This window comes from Mizuhopecten yessoensis, unplaced genomic scaffold, assembly GCF_002113885.1.
Source record: "Mizuhopecten yessoensis strain PY_sf001 unplaced genomic scaffold, ASM211388v2 scaffold8015, whole genome shotgun sequence".
Lineage (NCBI taxonomy): Eukaryota > Metazoa > Mollusca > Bivalvia > Pectinida > Pectinidae > Mizuhopecten > Mizuhopecten yessoensis.
Genome location: NW_018407336.1, coordinates 94260 through 114421, shown reverse-complemented (window position 1 = coordinate 114421; position 20162 = coordinate 94260). Strand labels below are relative to the sequence as shown.

General features: G+C 37.1%; 1 protein-coding gene across 2 annotated transcripts in view; it reads left to right on the top strand.

Annotated features, from left to right (window-relative positions):
- LOC110454681 overlaps window positions 1-20162 on the top strand; it is a 79235-nt gene that overhangs the window by 34501 nt on the left and 24572 nt on the right. The window contains exons 2-3 of one of the 2 annotated variants that reach the window (XM_021504327.1): window positions 5529-5720; window positions 8959-9140. In XM_021504327.1, coding sequence (XP_021360002.1) covers window positions 5529-5720; window positions 8959-9140 — 374 coding nt within the window. Of the gene's footprint in view, window positions 1-5528; window positions 5721-8958; window positions 9141-10030; window positions 10267-20162 lie in introns of those variants that run through there. The other variant, XM_021504328.1, reaches the window with a different exon arrangement.

Sequence of the window (20162 nt, the reverse complement as noted above, 5' to 3'; positions counted from 1 at the left end):
GCTTGACCTAGATATTGCTCTTTGAAATTGTGTCTGGTTGGTAGTAGCTTGACCTAGACATTGCCGTTTGAAGCTGTGTCTGGTTGGTAGTAGCTTGACCTAGACATANGGTAATTAGTCAGGGATTCAGCTGTTAGGTAATTAGTCAGGGGTTTAGCTGTTAGATAATTTAGTCAGGGCTTCAGCTGTTAGGTAATTTCTACCTAGAATTCTAATCAGGGCTTCAGCTGTTATGTAATTTCTACCACAAATTATAGTCAGGGCTTCAGCTGTTAGGTAATTAGTCAGGGGTTTAGCTGTTAGATCATTTAGTCAGGGCTTCAGCTGTTAGGTAATTAGTCAGTGCTTCAGCTGTTAGGTAATTTCGACCTAGAATTCTAATCCGGGCTTCAGCTGTTATGTAATTTCTACCACAAATTATAGTCAGGGCTTCAGCTGTTAGGTAATTAGTCAGGGCTACAGCTGTTAGGTACTTAGTCAGGGCTTTATCTGTTAGGTAATTATTGAGGGCTTCAGCTGTTAGATAATTTAGTCCGGGCTTCAGCTGTTAGGTAATTAGTCAGGGGTTTAGCTGTTAGATCATTTAGTCAGGGCTTCAGCTGTTAGGTAATTAGTCAGTGCTTCAGCTGTTAGGTAATTTCGACCTAGAATTCTAATCCGGGCTTCAGCTGTTATGTAATTTCTACCCCAAATTATAGTCAGGGCGTCAGGTGTTAAAGTTGTGGGATCGCACAACGTTACACGATGTGCGGTGTGCGCACGATGTGTGCACGGTGTGTGAACAATGTGTGCACGAAGTGCGAGCGATAAAAAAATAGGACGATCATTGCTTGCGCACATTTGTGCGGACGTTTGACGAACGTTGTGCGATAACAATCATGGTTGGTGTAAATTGAAGAATGGTTAAACAATATATACGGTTTCGTGTTTAAACATATAAGCTTGATTTTCTACCATGTTTCTACATTCAAGCTACATCTGTAATCTTATCTTTCTGTCTATACTTTCTTAAATTTAGAAATGGTGATTTCGTTTTCTTTTTAAACGACCTTAATCAACACCACACAGTCTCGGCAACACAGGGACACATAACCACTTTGTACCTGGAACGTAGTTTTCCCCCGCCCGGGCACTTACATAACTCGCCAAGGTATGAAAACCAGGTGAAGGGGAGCTATAGACCAAAACAAATGCAAATAACAAATATTAAACGTCCAGTTTTGTTTTCATAACGGTCATACGGTATCACATATCACTCAGCTCTATGCGTCAGGCAAAAGCTAGGTTAATCTCTGGTAACTCATCAAATTGTTATTAACCTGTTCTGTTACCGAGGAACGTTAACCAAACCCATTCTTGACAGTTTAACGGTCACTGTATACTGTGTTACACACATTGTAAAATTGTACATAATCTTAATTATAGAGATAAGAGAATTACTGTAATATATATAGTGTACATTATTGCATACGAGCCTTCCGTATTTTTTTCATTCCGTATTATTGATCAACAAGATGTATCAAATCGCACAGTTGTGCGGAGAGAAGCGCACAACTGGGCGAACGATTGTTAAATCGCACAGATGTGTGGACGGTGTGTGAACGATGTATGCACGGTGTGAGCACGGTATTTTTGGTGCGTTGTGCGGTCCCACAGCTGTAGGTAATTTCTACCCCAAATTATAGTCAGGGCTTCAGCTGTTATGTAATTTCTACCCCAAATTATAGTCAGGGCTTCAGCTGTTATGTACTTTCTACCTAGATTTCTAGTCAGGGCTACATCTGTTATGTAATTTCTACTCCAAATTATAGTAAGGGCTTCAGTTGTTATGTAATTTCTACCCCAAATTATAGTCAGGGCTTCAGCTGTTATGTAATTTCTACCCCAAATTATAGGCAGGGCTTTAGCTGTTAGGTACTTTCTACCTAGATTTCTAAACAGGGCTACATCTGTTATGTAATTTCTACCCCAAATTATAGTCAGGGCTTCAGCTGTTATGTAATTTCTACCCCAAATTATAGCCAGGGCTTCAGCTGTTTATGTAATTTCTAACCAAAATTATAGTCAGGGCTACATCTGTTATGTAATTTAGTCAGGGCTTAAGCTGTGATGTAATTTCTACCCAGAATTATAGTCAGGGCTTCAGCTGTTATGTAATTTCTATCCAGAGTCGAAATATTAGTCGTATTTAGTATAAATACTCGACCAGAGAAGAATCAATATATATATGTAATGTATCACCTACTACCCTATATGTAATGTATCACCTACTACCCTATACGTAATGTATCACCCACTACCCTATACGTAATGTATCACCTACTACCCTATATGTAATGTATCACCTACTACCCTATATGTAATGTATCACCTACTACCCTTTACGTAATGTATCACCTACTACCCTATATGTAATGTATCACCTTCTACCCTATACGTAATGTACCACCTACTACCCTATATGCAATGTATCACCTACTACCCTATACGTAATGTATCCCCTACTACCCTATATGTAATGTATCACCTACTACCCTATATGTAATGTATCACCTCCTACCCTATACGTAATGTATCCTCTACTACCCTATATGTAATGTACCACCTACTACCCTATATGCAATGTATCACCTACTACCCTACATGTAATGTATCACCTACTACACTATACGTAATGTATCCCCTACTACCCTATACGTAATGTCTCACCTACTACCCTATACGTAATGTATCCTCTACTACCCTATATGTAATGTATCAAATACTACCCTATATGTAATGTATCAAATACTACCCTATATGTAATGTATCAAATACTACCCTATATGTAATGTATCACAGAAATAAATGATGATATGTGTTATAATGTTATTAGAGAAAGACTTATTGATATATATAGACAAGAATGCAAAGAAAACGTAAGAACATCTTCAAAGGGATATATCTATACATATCTTTATAACCAGTTTGATTTACAGTGTTACTTAAGAAATAATGTATCACCTACTACCCTATACCTAATGTATCACCTACTACCCTTTACGTAATGTATCACCTACTACCTTATATGTAATGCATCACCTACTACCCTATATGTAATGCATCACCTTCTACCCTATACGTAATGTATCCCCTACTACCCTATACGTAATGTACCACTTACTACCCTATATGCAATGTATCACCTACTACACTATACGTAATGTATCCCCTACTACCCTATATGTAATGCATCACCTTCTACCCTATACGTAATGTACCACCTACTACCCTATATGCAATGTATCACCTACTACCCTATACGTAATGTATCCTCTACTACCCTATATGTAATGTGTCACCTACTACCCTATATGTAATGTATCACTTACTACCCGATATGTAATGTATCACCTACTCCCCTATATGTAATGTATCACCTTCTACCCTATACGTAATGTACCACCTACTACCCTATATGTAATCTATCACATACTACCCTATATGTAATGTATCAAATACTACCCTATATGTAATGTATCACCTTCTACCCTACACGTAATGTACCCCCTACTACCCTATATGTAATGTATCACAGAAATAAATGATGATATGTGTTATAATGTTATTAGAGAAAGACTTATTGATACATATAGACAAGAATGCAAAGAAAACGTAAGAACATCTTCAAAGGGATATATCTATACATATCTTTATAACCAGTTTGATTTACAGTGTTACTTAAGAAAAACATTATCTAGAGAATATTTGAAAGAGATTACAAAAATTAGGTTATCTGCTCATAATCTAAATATAGAAAAAGGTAGATATCAAAATATTGAGCGTAGTCTTAGAGTGTGTACTGTATGTAATTTAAATGACGTTGAAGATGAGTTTCATTTTATGTTGAAATGTTCATGTTATTCGGATTTGCGTGTTAAATTTTTGAAAAAGTACTATGTAAAAAAACCAAGCATGTTTAAAATGATAAATCTATTTAATGTAAATAACACAAAAGAACTTGTCAATTTGGCCAAATATAAACCGATGGGTCAAACGACCCAAGGTTATAAAGAACTTCAACTTGAACAACTGTCCGATAAATTGAGCACTTATAAGACAGGTTGGTAACTTAAATTTCGAACATAAATATAAAATTATTGAATATTGCAACGTTTCACACACCATATTGGACAGTTAGTCAAACTTATTGGACAGTTCATGCAACTTATTGGACACTTGTGACATCATCGCTATGTTTTAAATGTATTCATATACATGTATGTACAAGGTGTTTTTAATATTAAAGTCACGAGGTATGGAACACAACATAGCAACTTGTCCATAGCAACTTGTCATTGTGTACATTGCTGTCAATTTTGTTAATTTTCTACTTCAAAGTGGCAATACATATATTTAAATATATGCAAAATTCGTTTTTTTAGCATCAAAAGAACGCAAATGTTGTATCACAGGCCTATAAGAAATTGATTTGAAAACACAAGTTTATTATTAGCATTTATACGTCATTTTGTTAAGTTACTCATGATGACGTCACTCAACTTGGGGTTATGTAAGAAGGTTATTTCATCTTTAATATTATTTAAGCTTCTTCGTGTTATATCGTAAAACCTGCGAATCGAAGACAACACAAAAACTGATGACGTTGTACACCCATAGACGATACGTACAAAGCAATGTTAGGCTCGGTATTCGTAACTTTAGCTCATAACTGGTTGAAGGTGCTCGGTGATGAAATTACTGATCAATGTTGTGTTTCGTGCAAAATCATTTTTATCAGAAATAAACAAATTTTCATTTGTGTTGCCCTAAAAACCTACTACCCTATATGTAATGTATCACCTACTACCCTATATGTAATGTATCACCTACTACCCTATACGTTCCTTTGGTGTCCCAGGTTTCTGGTAATGGTACCACCAGGAAGACTATATGAAAAAGATTCCTCCTTTCTTTCGTTTACACTCGCAAAAACTGGGAATCCAAATATAATGCGTTGTTTTTCATGTGTAAAACAGTTGTCGAAAACTACAAACGTATACAGTTCTGCTGCAAGTCCCTATATTAACACAAATATATGACTAATAAAACGCTGTTAGATCAGTGTACTTCGGTCACGTTTTATCCTACATAGCATAACGTAAAACTATCGATGTTTCAAGAAGTCGTTAACACTACCGATACAGTAACCTCAATACCACAAATAGTAGGAAATGTATATATATTTAAATCACACATACACGGGTTTATCAACATTTATTCTGATATGAACACAAATCGGTTGCATCCATTTTTGATATGAAGCCTTAGCCGACTTTTATTCAATATAAATGTAGCCCACTTGCGTTGATAGCGGCGGAAATGTTAATAGGAACTTGGAAATGGATATTTGTGTGAGATATTTTTAGAGCTCTAGTTACGTTTAAGTCTTCATTCTAAAAACAAAAGTGTTTCACTAACATGATTATTGTCAGTATATACAGAAAGAAGATGTACATGAAGTTATATTTTCGTCACATTCTTTGTAGATAAGCTGAAAGTGTTAAAGGCCTGGGACGAACCATACGCCGACGCTACGACTGGGGACACCGCCTACAGTCGCCTTCACACGGAAGGGCGAGCTGTGGTAGTCCAACTGGTCTCGTCCAACACGGCGAGTAACATGGAGGAGCTCAGTCACTTCGCCATCTGTGCCGGAGCTGACTTCATATCACACAAAGGTATGCTTCTAAACATTTTCTTCAGGTTGGTACGTATGGATTGTTAACAGATTCGTGTAGCACAACCAAAATGTGTTCATATGTGACGTTTCGGTGACTAGCACGGTACGTACTCTGTCACTTTCATCAGACAAAAAACCAGTGAAGCGTATCTACATAAAGGTGTAAAATATACTATTTTATTTTATTTTTCCAAACGTTTACAACTTATAGGTACAGGATATTACTACAACCATACATATTCAATACATGTTACTAGGGCGGCAGTTTGTATGTGTAAACAAATAAGTGGCATGTATTTTAAATGAATGATGTACTAGTTATAAAATAAGTAACATGCATTTGAATGAATGTACATCATCAGTGATATACTAGTTAAAGAAAAAATAATAAAAGTAAGGTATTGAAGGAGAACGCATTGTTGTTGGTTCATACATTTAAATTTGTTTTCAGATTATCTCTCAACAACAATTATCTGTGCAGCAACTTTCAAAATTTGCACAATTCAGATATATTGCTAGAGTTCAAAAGACTGATGAATTTAAACATGCTGGGTTTCAACCAATAATATTTTTTCATGTGAATATGTCTTTGTATCTGAAAAGATGGACACTTAAGCACAAAGTGGTATTCGTCCTCAATATCTAAATTGCATAATTTACAGATTCTTAGGTTCCTTGGTACATTTCTATATCTACCTTGCTAAATTTCTAACTGGTGACTGGACATTCTGAGTTTCGTAATGACTTTTCTGTACTTGAATTGGATAGGTTTCCCGAGATAAATTTTCATATCAAAACTTTGTGCATATATTAGGTGTCTATACATACTACATTTGGTCGATTCAGCTATATGACTCCTTATTTCTTGTACACAACAATCAAAAGTCTTTGTTTAATAATATCCAAAGCACTTTTTACATTTATTGTCACCTGGGTGTCCCAGTTATAACCCAGTCCCATAGTATACAGTTCATTTCTAATATCTCTCAACCAGTTATATTTATCACTAACATTTAACCTTTCCATAAGATCATTATATATTTCAGTCATAATACAATTCTGACTATGTACTAATTTCAACCAAAATTTGAACACTCTCTGCTTTCTTATTGTAATCAGAGGATATACTCCTAATTCCTCATAGATCATGTTATTAGCTGTACTTCGCTTCACCCCTAACACTTGCTTTAAAAAATGCAATTGTATTTTTTCAATATCCTTGGCACAATAAAATCCCCAGATCTCGCTTGCATAATTGAGAATTGGGCTCACATAAGTTCTGAATAATGATAACATAGTTTGTACATTAAAATCAAACTTCCGTGTCTTTGAGTTTAGTGCAAACATTGCTTTTCGACCTTGCTCAGACAGCTTATGCTGCGTCTTAGTAAATTTTCCGTTATAGTTTGATAATAATCCTAGATAATTAAATTCGTCAACATCTTCTATATTTTCACCATCATATAATCAATGCTCATTATCTCGAGCCTTCCCAGTCTTTCGAAAAACAACAATTTTAGTTTTCTGAGTATTAACAGTTAGCTTCCATTTTTCAGAGAACAATAGTAATGTGTCAAGTGACTTTTGAAGTCCCTCCACTGATTCTGATATCAGCGCCATGTCATCGGCATACATAAGTAGAAAAAAGGCTTAAAGTTTTTAACTCGTATGGCATGTTACCTTCTTGTATAAACTCCATCTCACAATCGTTCACATATATTGAAAACATTATTGGTGATAAACATTCACCTTGAATTAATCCAATCTCATTAGTGAAAAATTCAGAATAAAATCCATCTAACTTGACACATGATTTTGCACATTTATACATTGAAAAAATAATTGATAACAGATTACCTCTAATGCCACATTTTGACAGTTTGAGCCATAAATTAGATCGATTTACAGTATCGAAAGCTTTCTTGTAGTCGACGAAGCAGCAATATAATCTTTTATTTTGTGAGAATGTCTTATTAATTAAAGAATGTAAAGCAAAAATTGCGTCTGTAGTTCCATAACCAGATCTAAATCCAAATTATGCATCAGAAATAATTTCATTTGTGTTAGCCCATGAAAGCAATCGATTGTTCACTGTACCAGTAAATGGTTTCCCAAGACAGTTTAATAGACTTATACCCCGATAGTTATTGAGGTCATTTTTATCACCTTTTTTAAATAAAGGCACGATATCACCCGTATGCAGTCCTCATTTTGTTCCTTATTGATCCCATAAAACAACAGGTTTTCTCTCATTGACCTGCACTGTGGGTCTGTGACGCACGCTTTCAGCGACGAGTCCATTTCACTAATGGCGGCGCGCACCTCTCGTCCATCTGGAATGTCGGAGTTCTCGATTCTTTCTACCCTAGACGTTAAATCTTTAATTTCCTCCCTCATCCCCTGAAATATTTCTCCACATAACCTTCTATCCGCGTAAATCTTGCAAGTTAGTTCTGTCGCCCATGGTGGGACACTGTTCATACCGGCGGGGCCCGGTCCAGGCAACCCAGTGAACCCTTGCACGAGATGTGGCATAGGGACCTGTGAAAATATGGGCGAGGCCGACCCCATGAATCCAGGGAACATGAATGGTGCCGGGGTGGGGGTATATTTTGTTGCGGGGAAGGTGTAGATAAATATGTATTAATAGAGGAGTCTGTCTCTGAAAATATCTGACTGTCCTGACCGTCCGCCATATTGTCGCACTGTGTTGAACAGTCGACGGGTGTGTCCCTATTTTCAATTTTCTCTTCAACATACTTCTTGCCATCATCCATATTCAATCTTCTCCTTATTCTCTTTGGGTTACTAGCCTTTCTCAACCTATTCTTTCTCCCCTTGGACTTCATTGGTGTAGTTTAGACCATGTACAATATATTTAAGCCACGATGTCGAAAAGTCCTGCCGCCCTGGCAGGCGCACCCCTGACGTTCACAGCGTAAACGAATCGAGATCGATTAGTGGACAACTCGTACATATTTTACACCTTTGTGTATATACGCTTCACTTGTCATTTGTCTGATGAAGGTGACAGAGTACATACCATATTTGTCATCAAAAGTCACATATAAACATCTTTTGGTTGTGCTACATGAATCTTTGCACAAAATACCAAGGTATTATGCACTTAAACTAAACAGTTCCTGTTGAAGATTTAACAAAAAACTTTAAAATATTGAAGTATTTAATCTCAATTAACTGGCATTGATGACACTATGATTAGCTTACTGTTTAAGGTGATAAATTGGAGATAGCTGTCAAGAAGATGAGCGGGACGACAGCGAAGAGCGTCGCTTTCCAGCTGGCTACCTTCATCGCCGTTGATCCTCCAACCGCCATGATAGCTGACTATGACTTCCCAGCGGAGTTCACAGAGGTGGACAAAGAAAATTACCCGCTATTTTATGGAAAAGGACGGGTAAAGCTTTATTTCCCTAAATCTAAAAATGTGTGAATATTATTGGATGATATACTCCAAGTTTAGTGATGACTGCATTTAAAATATTCGATGTTAACATCTGTGAACGATACAGGATATAAGATTTTTACTGCAAAGTGTCAAATGACATGTTATTAGTCGCAGGTACTAGCCTCGTCTGTCAATACACCTATAGTATAATCAAGGTTGCTAACTCCGTCCCCCTAGTAAAATTACCCAGTTCCAGAAAACATGCGATTTTGTCATAACCGTTCATAGTATGACGCCGGGAGCAGTATAGATCGACAGGAATTTTTTTCTTTAATTTGATGTATGATTTGCCATATATCATGCAGTATAATTCGATAGACTTCATGAAACATCGAACAATGGTCGAAATTCAGTTGGTCTTTCGCTCTGTTGTCCACGGGATGACACGCTAAATCCCTAGTGGGTAGAGCAAAGCACACGGCATGTCCGCTATTCAATGTCGGTACCGTGTTTCTATGATAGGAAACAAAGTTACTCGTATGATAGTTCATGACCTACCATTATCATGTCGGACACCCGAGTCCTAGGCACTGATTGGCTTCTAAATTTAACGGCCCAATCAACGCAGTAGTCTAGAACATCTCTATGTATGTATGTATGTATGTATGTATGTATGTATGTGTGTGTCAAGATAAATATGTCTGTATTGGATAAATATGCATAAGGTGTGTGTGCGCGTTCAAAACCTTATATTTAATATGTGTGTGCGCATCAAGAACTTTTATATGTGTATTTTATATACGGTATATGTAGCGGCCGTACCGCATTAGTGGTGTGCTACCTTCGGAAAGGGAGTCAGGAGTTGCCTCCCTTTTACAGAACATTCAGTGGGATTCAGCTTGGGGCGAAGAAGACGGTGAACATGTCGAACTCTCGATTTCCAAGGAAGCTGGAACAGTCAGAAGTGGGCTAAGTATAGCCATTTCGTTGAACACGTCCAAGGAACTGTGCGTTATGTGTGATACGTGTACCCGTTATTGACTGTATGTGTTTTACGTATACAATACGCGACGCGTTTGACCCCCCGTGGGTCGTTGTGAAATTTGTAGGCGAAGTTGTAATTTGCGCCACACACGTACGTATATATGTATGTATGTATTTATGTATGTATGCATGCATGCATGCATGTATGTATGTATGTATGTATGTATGTATTGTATGTATGTATGTATGTATGTTTATTACAGATGCGTTTATGAGGTCAGGTATCCTTACAATCAAATACATGCCGCAGGGTAGTATCATATTTACAACCTTATATTTACACGCAGGGTTTGTAAATAACATTTTAATGCCACGTTTAAATTTGGGCATGCATTGCTGTCTATTGAACATGAAGAACGATAGTATATTATCTATACCTATTATAAATTGTTCCTAATAACATTATTGCACTCTTAATTTTCGGTGTCTTATTGTCATATGCGCTAGTTAATAAAATGTATCATAATAATTCATTACAGAAAATGTATAATTTAATGATCGGTAGCTTCACACTTAATTCGTAATATTAAAAATCTGTACCATCCGATCAAATGCGTAAATTGGAAGGATACCGGCTGATCCTTGTCACTGACCCCTGAGTTCGTGAAAAAACACGCGATGTTATGTAGGATGGTTCTACTCTCAACAGGTAACGTCACGTCTATCGAGTAATCAGCATACGGTATGGGGTCAGTGAGGCGGGTCACTCGATATTTATATAACTGTTTTTTCTTACATTTCATTTTTGTATCACAGTCATTTTTTATATGGATCATAAAGGTAAATATAAATAATGTTTATGTTTATCATCTATTTTTATATTGTTTTTTGTTCTCATTTGTCAATGTGTTTACTTCGCCAAGGCAAATTGTGTTTTCAGAATATAAACAGTTATACATGATGTCAATCTTGTTTACAAAACTTAAATATTGTTATATCCCGTGTATCTTCCTTAAAACCTATCTGTGTCATTCTCTGCTCCTACTCTACCAGGATGTATTTTCTACATATTCGTTTCCTTTTTGACAATGGATAAAACAACAAACTATCTTGGTGCTGTAACGGCAGGGAATGACTCACTACTTTATAAATGTTTATGTATCGTTAGTGTCTCTCTGAATCTATTCTCTCTGAATTTGCACTACTTTTTTATTTTATTATTAATATTATCCATATGCGGTGATATTCACCCGAACCCCGGTCCACCCAACTCCCACATCCACCTAGATTTTATTTCTATTTGTCATATCAATATTTTTTCGTTAAGGAACAAAACTCATATTCTTGATGCTGAATTTTCCGAATACGATATACTGTGCGTCTCTGTAACTCATCTTGATAATTCAATTCCTGATAGTGCTGTATCTTTGGAAAACTTTGGTAATATTTTTAGAAAGGATAGAGATAATTATGGTGGCGGAGTTCTGATTAATACTAAACATAATATTAATGTTAAACGTAGACCTGACCTTGAGACAGGTGATCCTGAATTATCGTGGACTGAAGTAACTACCCATAATAAACCTGTTCTTCTTGGCTGTATATATAGACCCCCTAACTCTCTCGTTGGCTACTGGGACAGGCTAGATATTAACCTAAATAATAGTATTGATCTGCAAAGGGAAGTGGTCCTGGTAAGTGATATAAATCAAGACATGTTACATCTAAATCCAAACTCACATCTAAATAGAATTTTGTTGAAATATGGGTTAGAAAACACTGTTACTGAACCCACCAGGATTTCTTCCCAGACCTCAACATCACTTGACACTATACTAACAAACAACGTTAACTTTATTAAAAATACAATAGTACATCCTCCCTCTTGTAGTGATCACTGTCCAGTTAGCGCTGATCTGAAATTTAAAACTTTAAAGAAACATGCATATAAAAAGACTTTATTATACTTCAATAACACTGACTTTGACGGGGCAAATGAGTATCTTAAGTCCATTGACTGGAATCTTTTATTACAAGGTGATATTGAAAATATGAACTCTCTTTTAACTGATAAAATCCTAACTGCTATCGACCTATTCGTGCCCCATAAAACAGTAACAATAAGACCTAATGATAAAATTTGGATGACTAATGGTATCAGACTCAAAATTAGACAAAGAAATCGCCAGCATTCCAAAGCTAAGCTACATAATACTCCATCTTCCTGGGCAAAATTTAGATCTATTCGGAATGAAGTTATATCCTTAGTCCGGGAAGCTAAAGAAAAATATTTATCTAAACTTCAATCTTCTTTAATTGATAAAACCATACCCCCCGGAAAATGGTGGCGTATTGCAAAATCGGTTATGAATCTCAAAAACAAAAACGAAAATGACTCTCCATTGATTATCAACGGCGAACTGAAAATCCACCCCATAGATAAGGCGGAATCTTTTAACGATTATTTCACTTCGATTTCCGTAACTGAAAAGAATGCTGACGATTTACCTCCTGATTGCCCCCGACCCCGACATAGCTTCTCAACAATAGACATAACCGAACAGGACATTCTTGATCAGCTCGATCTACTCAATACTAATAAACCTTCAGGCCCTGATAGTATCCCTCCAAAATTCATAAAAGGGGTTTCCCAATCTCTTGTGAAACCACTCTATCTCTTATTCAACAAATCTATTTCTACCGGAAAGCTACCAAATAGATGGAAAAATGCTCATGTTACCCCAATTTATAAGGGCAAGGGAGATAAAAGTGATCCATCCAACTATAGACCAATATCTGTTACCCCTATATTTAGCAAGCTATTTGAAAAAATTGTTTTTAAGTATATGTTCAATTACCTCTCAAGATATAACATTATTTCTAAGAATCAGTCAGGCTTTTTACCTAAGGATTCCACAGTGTATCAGCTATTAATTATATACGATGAAATTGTAAAACATTTAGACAAAGGCAAAGAGGCCAGAATGATTTTCTGTGATATTAGCAAAGCCTTTGACAGAGTTTGGCATGACGGTCTAATTTATAAACTAAAAAAATATGGTATATGTAATAATATGTTAGAATGGTTTACATCATACCTTCATGATAGGCAACAGAGAGTGGTCATAGATGGGTATAAGTCTAACTGGAAAACATTACAGGCAGGGGTACCCCAAGGTTCAGTCCTTGGTCCTTTTTTGTTTTTACTATATATTAATGATATTGGTGATGAATTGGCCTCAAACTTCAAACTATTTGCTGATGATACCTCCTTATATGGTCTCATTGAGGGAGACAGGCAAGAATGTGCTAATATATTAAATGATGATCTGAGGAAAATTTCAATCTGGGCTAGAACATGGGGAATTATCTTTAATCCAGATAAAACTGTAGCCCTGCTCTTCTCGAGGCGGGTTGACTCTGAGACACTGCATCCTAACCTATATTTTGATGAATCATCAATTATTAATGTTTCTAATCATAAACACCTAGGTTTGTTTTTCAACAGCAAGGCTAATTGGTCTAACCACATAAACTATATATACGAAAAAGCTTATAAAAGAATTAATATACTTAGAATGTTGAAATACAAAATTGATAGAAAATCACTCGAAACTATATATATCACATTTATACGTCCAATTCTGGAATATGCAAATATTATATGGGCAAACTGCACGCAGAATGAATGCAGTGTCTTGGAGTCTATCCAACTAGAAGCAGCACGTATTATCTTAGGGTTAAGACGTGGAACAAGTCATGCTATCTTATATAGAGAATCTGGTTTTATAACACTTAATAGAAGAAGACATTTGCATCAAAATATTACTTTTTATAAAATATATAATAGGAAATGTCCCTCTCATGTCTATGATATAATTCAACCGTACATTAATGATAATACTGACAATTATCATCTTCGCCACAATAGAATTTTTGATGTTCCTATACCAAGAACTCAGTTATATAATGCCAGTTTTTTCCCGAAACTGATGTCTGAATGGAATAATCCAACTTGCCTGTATCCCACAATGACATCCATTGGATCTATAAAAAGAGATTTTTTACACTCAGATGAAATGGATTCTCAACCCCAATGTACTGATATTTTTAAATACAATGGTGATCGAAAATTTAATATTACCTTATGTCAACTTAGAAACTGTGCCAGTAACCTGAATTCAGATCTATTTGAATCTCACCTAATTGATACCCCTGCCTGCTTATGTAGTTCTCCTGTTGAGGACTGTGATCACTTCTTCTTCCATTGTACTCTGTATACTAATCAAAGGCAAATTCTCCTGAACTCCATTTCTGCTTTTAATGACATTATTCCATTAAATACCCAGACTTTTCTTTATGGATGTCAAAGACTTGATATCAATATGAACATAAGTATCTTGGAGATGGTTAAGAGATTCGTTAAAGATACAAGACGCTTTAACTAGATTACACTTACTTGTTTATCTCATGACTTTGCTGTGTGGAATGATACCAGTACATACTTTTACTATGTGCTCTGTCCACCAGCATCATTTTAATTGCCATTTTTTTGTAAAATCTAGTTTTTGTACAACAATTATCAAAAAATTAATAATGACATGCAAATATCAATATTCATGTACATAATATACATGTTTTATCATTACTTCAATTCAATATGATGTGTGTAAACTGTTTATAACTGTAAGGAGAGGGCGCTCATAGGCTTTGCCTGTTGCCCAATTCCTTTGTATCTAAGATCTGAACAATAAATATTCTGAAATGAAATCTCTATAGATCCCTTTTTTCTCTCTATATCTATGTAAGCCGCCATCTTGGATTGAGGAGGGATTTTTCGGAGGGCTAATTGTAGATTAATTTATGCATAATAACAATGAATCAAGATTTCTTAAGTGTTTAATTAACCATCTTTTGAATGTTAATACGTAATATGCATGATTTATGAACATGGTTAATTGTTTGTAAATTAAAAGAATCTTTAGTGTTGTTATGATAATTGATTATTGGTTACCTGGTTGATTGTTTGTGATTTAAAGGGACGTATAAAGAAGCACACCTGTTCCAGGTGATTGATATCATCGCTATTGAAAAGAGTTCATTTTGGCAACGTTGTATTAAAGGAATAGCGGTCGAGTTTTTAAATTCTTTTATTGACATTTTCACACCTAGCGTGCTATTGTGACATTGTACAACATCTAAAGGACAATGTCAACACGTAGTCATAACGACGTAACAGGTTGTATATTCTTTGATCCAATAAAAATGATAATGACCAATTAGCAAGAGACACTGCGTTGTCAGGGCGACATAACACTGCAAATTACATTGTCCAATAATATTTGAGAACATGAGAACAAACGGTTATTTCAGAATATGAAAATATATTTGAATGCGTGTTGGCATTTAGTCCCAAAACGCAAGACTCGGCTGACGTGAGCACACGGAAAATATAGTGAAGATCCATCAGAAAAAACGAGATTCAAGGTAAATACTTTTTTTATATATAATACGTGTGGTATATATAACATATGTGTAATATATGCATGGTCAATTGTGCCAGTATAACATGTATATTAAATACTAAAGAAAATGTTTAAGTATCCATTATCTCTCGATAAATAATGTTGTACAAGAACAGACATGTTTTGTATGGTAAACCCCACATGTATGGCCATGTTTTTGTGAAGAACAATGTCGAGGTACAATTTCAGTGATCAATACATTTGAGTTAAAATGGCATCTGTTAAAAACAGTTCATATACACAACAAACCTTTTAATATTTATATTATCACCCCGGCGTCCCATGTACACAATCTGTTATTATATAGTATCGCATGGCGTATACCTATGTGTATATAACGAAATCACCAAGGTCACTGGATGTTTAAATAGATCAGCGACTCTATTGAATGGGCTATTGGTCTTTTATGTGTAGATTGTAAGACATGTCATTCTTTTGAATTGTATTTAAAAAAACATTATCTATTCAGATGTTTTGTATAGAAACAAGGGAAGTCAAAGTGTATATACAATGCAATTTTATTTACAAATAACGAGTCATGAATCTATACAGTTACAATTAAAAGGCTATTTATTAATTCATAACATCATTTGCATTCACCCAAGAGGAGAATGTGTTTGGCCAGTGGAGCCATTTCACATACAATTGTTTATTTCGTCCTTTGCCTTTTGTTTTCAGGACCTTTTCAATTTTCCACATATCATTGTCTTTAATATCCACTTTCTGTAGTTCGGATTGATAAAATGTACCCTGTATCTCCTCATCGTTGTAGTCTTTCAGTATGTTAACAGGCACGGTTTGTCTCCAGAATCGTTTAGCAACTGTACATATTTCACCGGTTCACCTTTCATCGTACTCGCGTGTAAATATGTTCCTCAAATGTGTGATACGCACTCGGTCTCCGATTTTTAATTTTGAATCTCCAGTTCTGTCTTTGATGTTCCTTATGCCTACTCAAATATGTAGCCACACGCACTGTATCAGCTGTATCCATAGTCACATCAGTTGGGGCCATGTCGATGGTTCTATGTATTGTTTGGTTGTAACCGTCGGCGAAACTCCGTAACTTGTCAATGTAACGATATGTTTGTAAGTAAAGTACCTGTACATCTTCGTCTTTATAGTCTTCAATACGCGTTCACTGATGCTTTAACCTCATTTTGTGCCTAATGTTATGTTTACGAAACAGAGACTGGACAACCTTCGCTTTGAATTCTTGACCGTTGAAAATTTACCATGTCCATGAGGTCAGCCGACCACTGATCATCCATTCCTGCGACGTGTATGTGGGTTCTGTGTACTGGTCTCTTGTTTGGTCGTTGTAAGCTGTACGGTTCCTGTCGCTGAAGCCACTTTCTGATCTTGTATTTGCTAATGTTATATTTTCCTTCTTGCTTGACATATTGATACAATTTGTCTGGTCCTGACAGACTCGCAGGCTTAGCAGGATCGAAATAAATGCCATTTAAATACTCTTCCCAGGTAGGCATGATGTGTACTGCTTGGACGTTTCCACAATTATGGCATAATTCGTAGGCATGCCTTACTTTTATTCGTCCTCATTTTCATTGGTGTCTTCTGTATCAATTTCCACGTCAGATTCGAATTCATCATCATCAGCATCTGATACATCATCATTTTCATACATACTGAAAATGGTGCTTGTTTTTCGAAAGAGACATTCGTACAGCAGCAAGGTTTTCATAACCATTTCGTCTATACTTTTTCACAGATTCTATTATTTTCATGTGCAGTTTCCCACCTTTTAGTTGTAAAAGATGAAGGAGTGTCTGCCCATATTGATTAAGGAATTCCATAAGATTTTGCTCTTTCATCTTTGTTTCTGCCTACCTCTCGGCCTCTTTCTTCGAAAGTCCGTTTTCTTTGTATTTTTCTACCCTTTCACTCCATTTATCTTCGTTTTTGGCTTTAGCCCGGTTACACATCGTATTGAAGTATTCGTCCTCTTCTGAATCTTCCTCCTTCTCATTTGTATCGAAAATATTTGAGTCATCATCATCAAAGATATTAGACTTATGTTTCTTGACTTGAAATTTTACTTCGTCCTCATCGTCACCCAAATTTCTATTAAGAGTACCGTTCTCAGGGCACCATCGCTTTACGTGCCTCTGTTAATCATGTATGTTTTTAAACATCAGACCACAATCGTCACAGGAATGCATGTCTAAGGGCTCTGTTTCTGTTGCAGCGGTATTGTTGTATGCGATTTCTTCGTGGTCGATTTGTTCAGGGTTCTTACTCCCCTGGAGCTCCTTTGGGCACGTCTGTCCTGTTGAACTGCTTTCAACTAAATGAGGTGTGATGGCTCCTTGTTGCTCTCTTTTAGACTGTGTCTTGACTTTTGGCTTGCCATTTAATACGTCAGTGCGCAGGCGCAGGTGTTCCGAAGGTGTAGGCTTTAAATCCACGAGCAAATAACCATACGGTATGCTCGTAGCCTGTTCAAAGTGGCGCATAAAATGTTGAGCTTTATCGGGGTACATCTGTCGTGCCAACGTCATGATTTGTTGTCTGTCTATAGGATTGTTAAATAACGTTAAATAATGACAATTTTGTCCCTGTGTTGGATCCTTACTGTAGTAGAGGTTTTGATTTATAGCGATAACCGACAAGTTCCGATGATGGCTTCCTTCCGTAAACATGTCGCTTATTCGGCAGTCTTTTGCAGCAATGGACATGAGGTCGTCCAAAACAATGACGTTATTTACGTTTGGATCTAGAAACTGATCGTTCTCGAGGTTAAATGGCACTCCTTGTATAAATTCCACTTCGGGTCTGACGGTCGTTTTGATGACGTCATACAGAGGCTGCCATCTTTTGTAAAGCCATATAATCCTTTCGGGCGATGGGGTCAGTTTAGTGAAGTTGTCTTGCAATAGTTTTGTCCCGACACAATCATCGTAAAGGGATGTTTAAAACAGAACTCCTTAGAATATTCAGAGCCTTCACCTTTACAGTCCGTCGCTGTCTAAGCTCCTGGCATTTCATGCGCTCCTCCGGGTGCTCCATGCGCTCCATCCGCTCCATACACCCGTTCTGGCGCTCCATGCGCTCGTTCGGGCGCTCCAGGCGGCCCTTCAAGGGCTCCATGCGCTCCTCCATGCGCTCCTCCATGCGCTCCTCCATGTGCTCCATGCGCTTCTACATGCGCTCTATGCGCTCCTCCATGTGCTCCATGCGCTCCTCCATACGCTCCACGCGCCCCTCCAAGGGCTCTAGGCTCTCCATGTGCTCTATTCGCTCCTCTAAGCGCTCCAGGTGTTCCTTGCGCTCCATGCGCTTCTACATGCGCTCTATAAGTTCCTCCAAGGGCTCCATGCGCTCCTCCAGGCGATCCATCAGGCACTCAATGCGCTCCTCCAGGCGCTTCTCCGGGCGATCCATACACTCCCAGTGTTTTGTCCGCTTCTGAATGATTTTTCTTTATATGCCTGTGTAGGTTGTATCGACTACAAAATGCCTTCTGACACCTCGAGCACGCAATACCATACATCTTTACACCTCTAGAGTCAGAGTAATAATGCTGTGATCTTTAAATATAAAAGCATTTTATGACGTTAAATAAAATGCATTCTGTGTAATTCAGTGTATTATGGGTAATGTAGTAATATCCAATCAAATTTTGATGGTAGGCTATTATACATTTCAGCTTTCACCTCGACACATCAGTCTACAGTCAACAACCGAACAGTCAACATGACACACGAATGCGTTCAGTGCGGTGCCTCGTTTTCCAGGATGAGTCTACTTCAAGAACACAGACGACTACATAGACATGCTGTACCATATGCGGTAAAAAGTTTGGACGAAGAGACAACTTTGATCGATATTTGGCGAGACATCAGGACGGATCCCTCCACCAATGTGACGACTGTGGTATGTTGTTTAGAGGACAATCTACAGCGGCACAGACAACAACAACACAATCTATACGGTGGGGCCACAAAAGGCCATTACATGAAAACATGGAACCTCCACCTAAACGACAACAGGCAAGGTACGCCGTAGTGGACGACTATTATACTCTACGTGTAGTAAAAGAAACAGACATCCCGAAATTCCAGACAAAGGCCACTCATTATAATGTTGACTTTAAGGGTTTGGAAGTGCGGGATCTACTGGATATATTCAAGACACTGAAGAGACTGTTCCAGTCTCTGATAGATAACATTACAGAGTTCATGGACACAAACGACTTGGTTAGACTGTCGGTCGAGTGTCCGGAACTTGATTTCCCTATCACCCTTCCGTTCATGAATGTCTCGGCTCTGACTGCCGATCGTTTGTTGTCAGAAATAGAGCGCGTTTTACAATCCTATGTTTTGGACGAGACTTTAGATATTGAGCTCGTACATGTAAACATGCCAAAAGGTGGTACAAGGAAACACTGCCATTATGTGGATTTGGAGAAAATGATGAAAGACAAAAGGTGTTTCATCAGAATTCAAAATGATGATGACCTCTGCTGCGCCAGAGCCATAATCACCGCACAAGCGCGCAT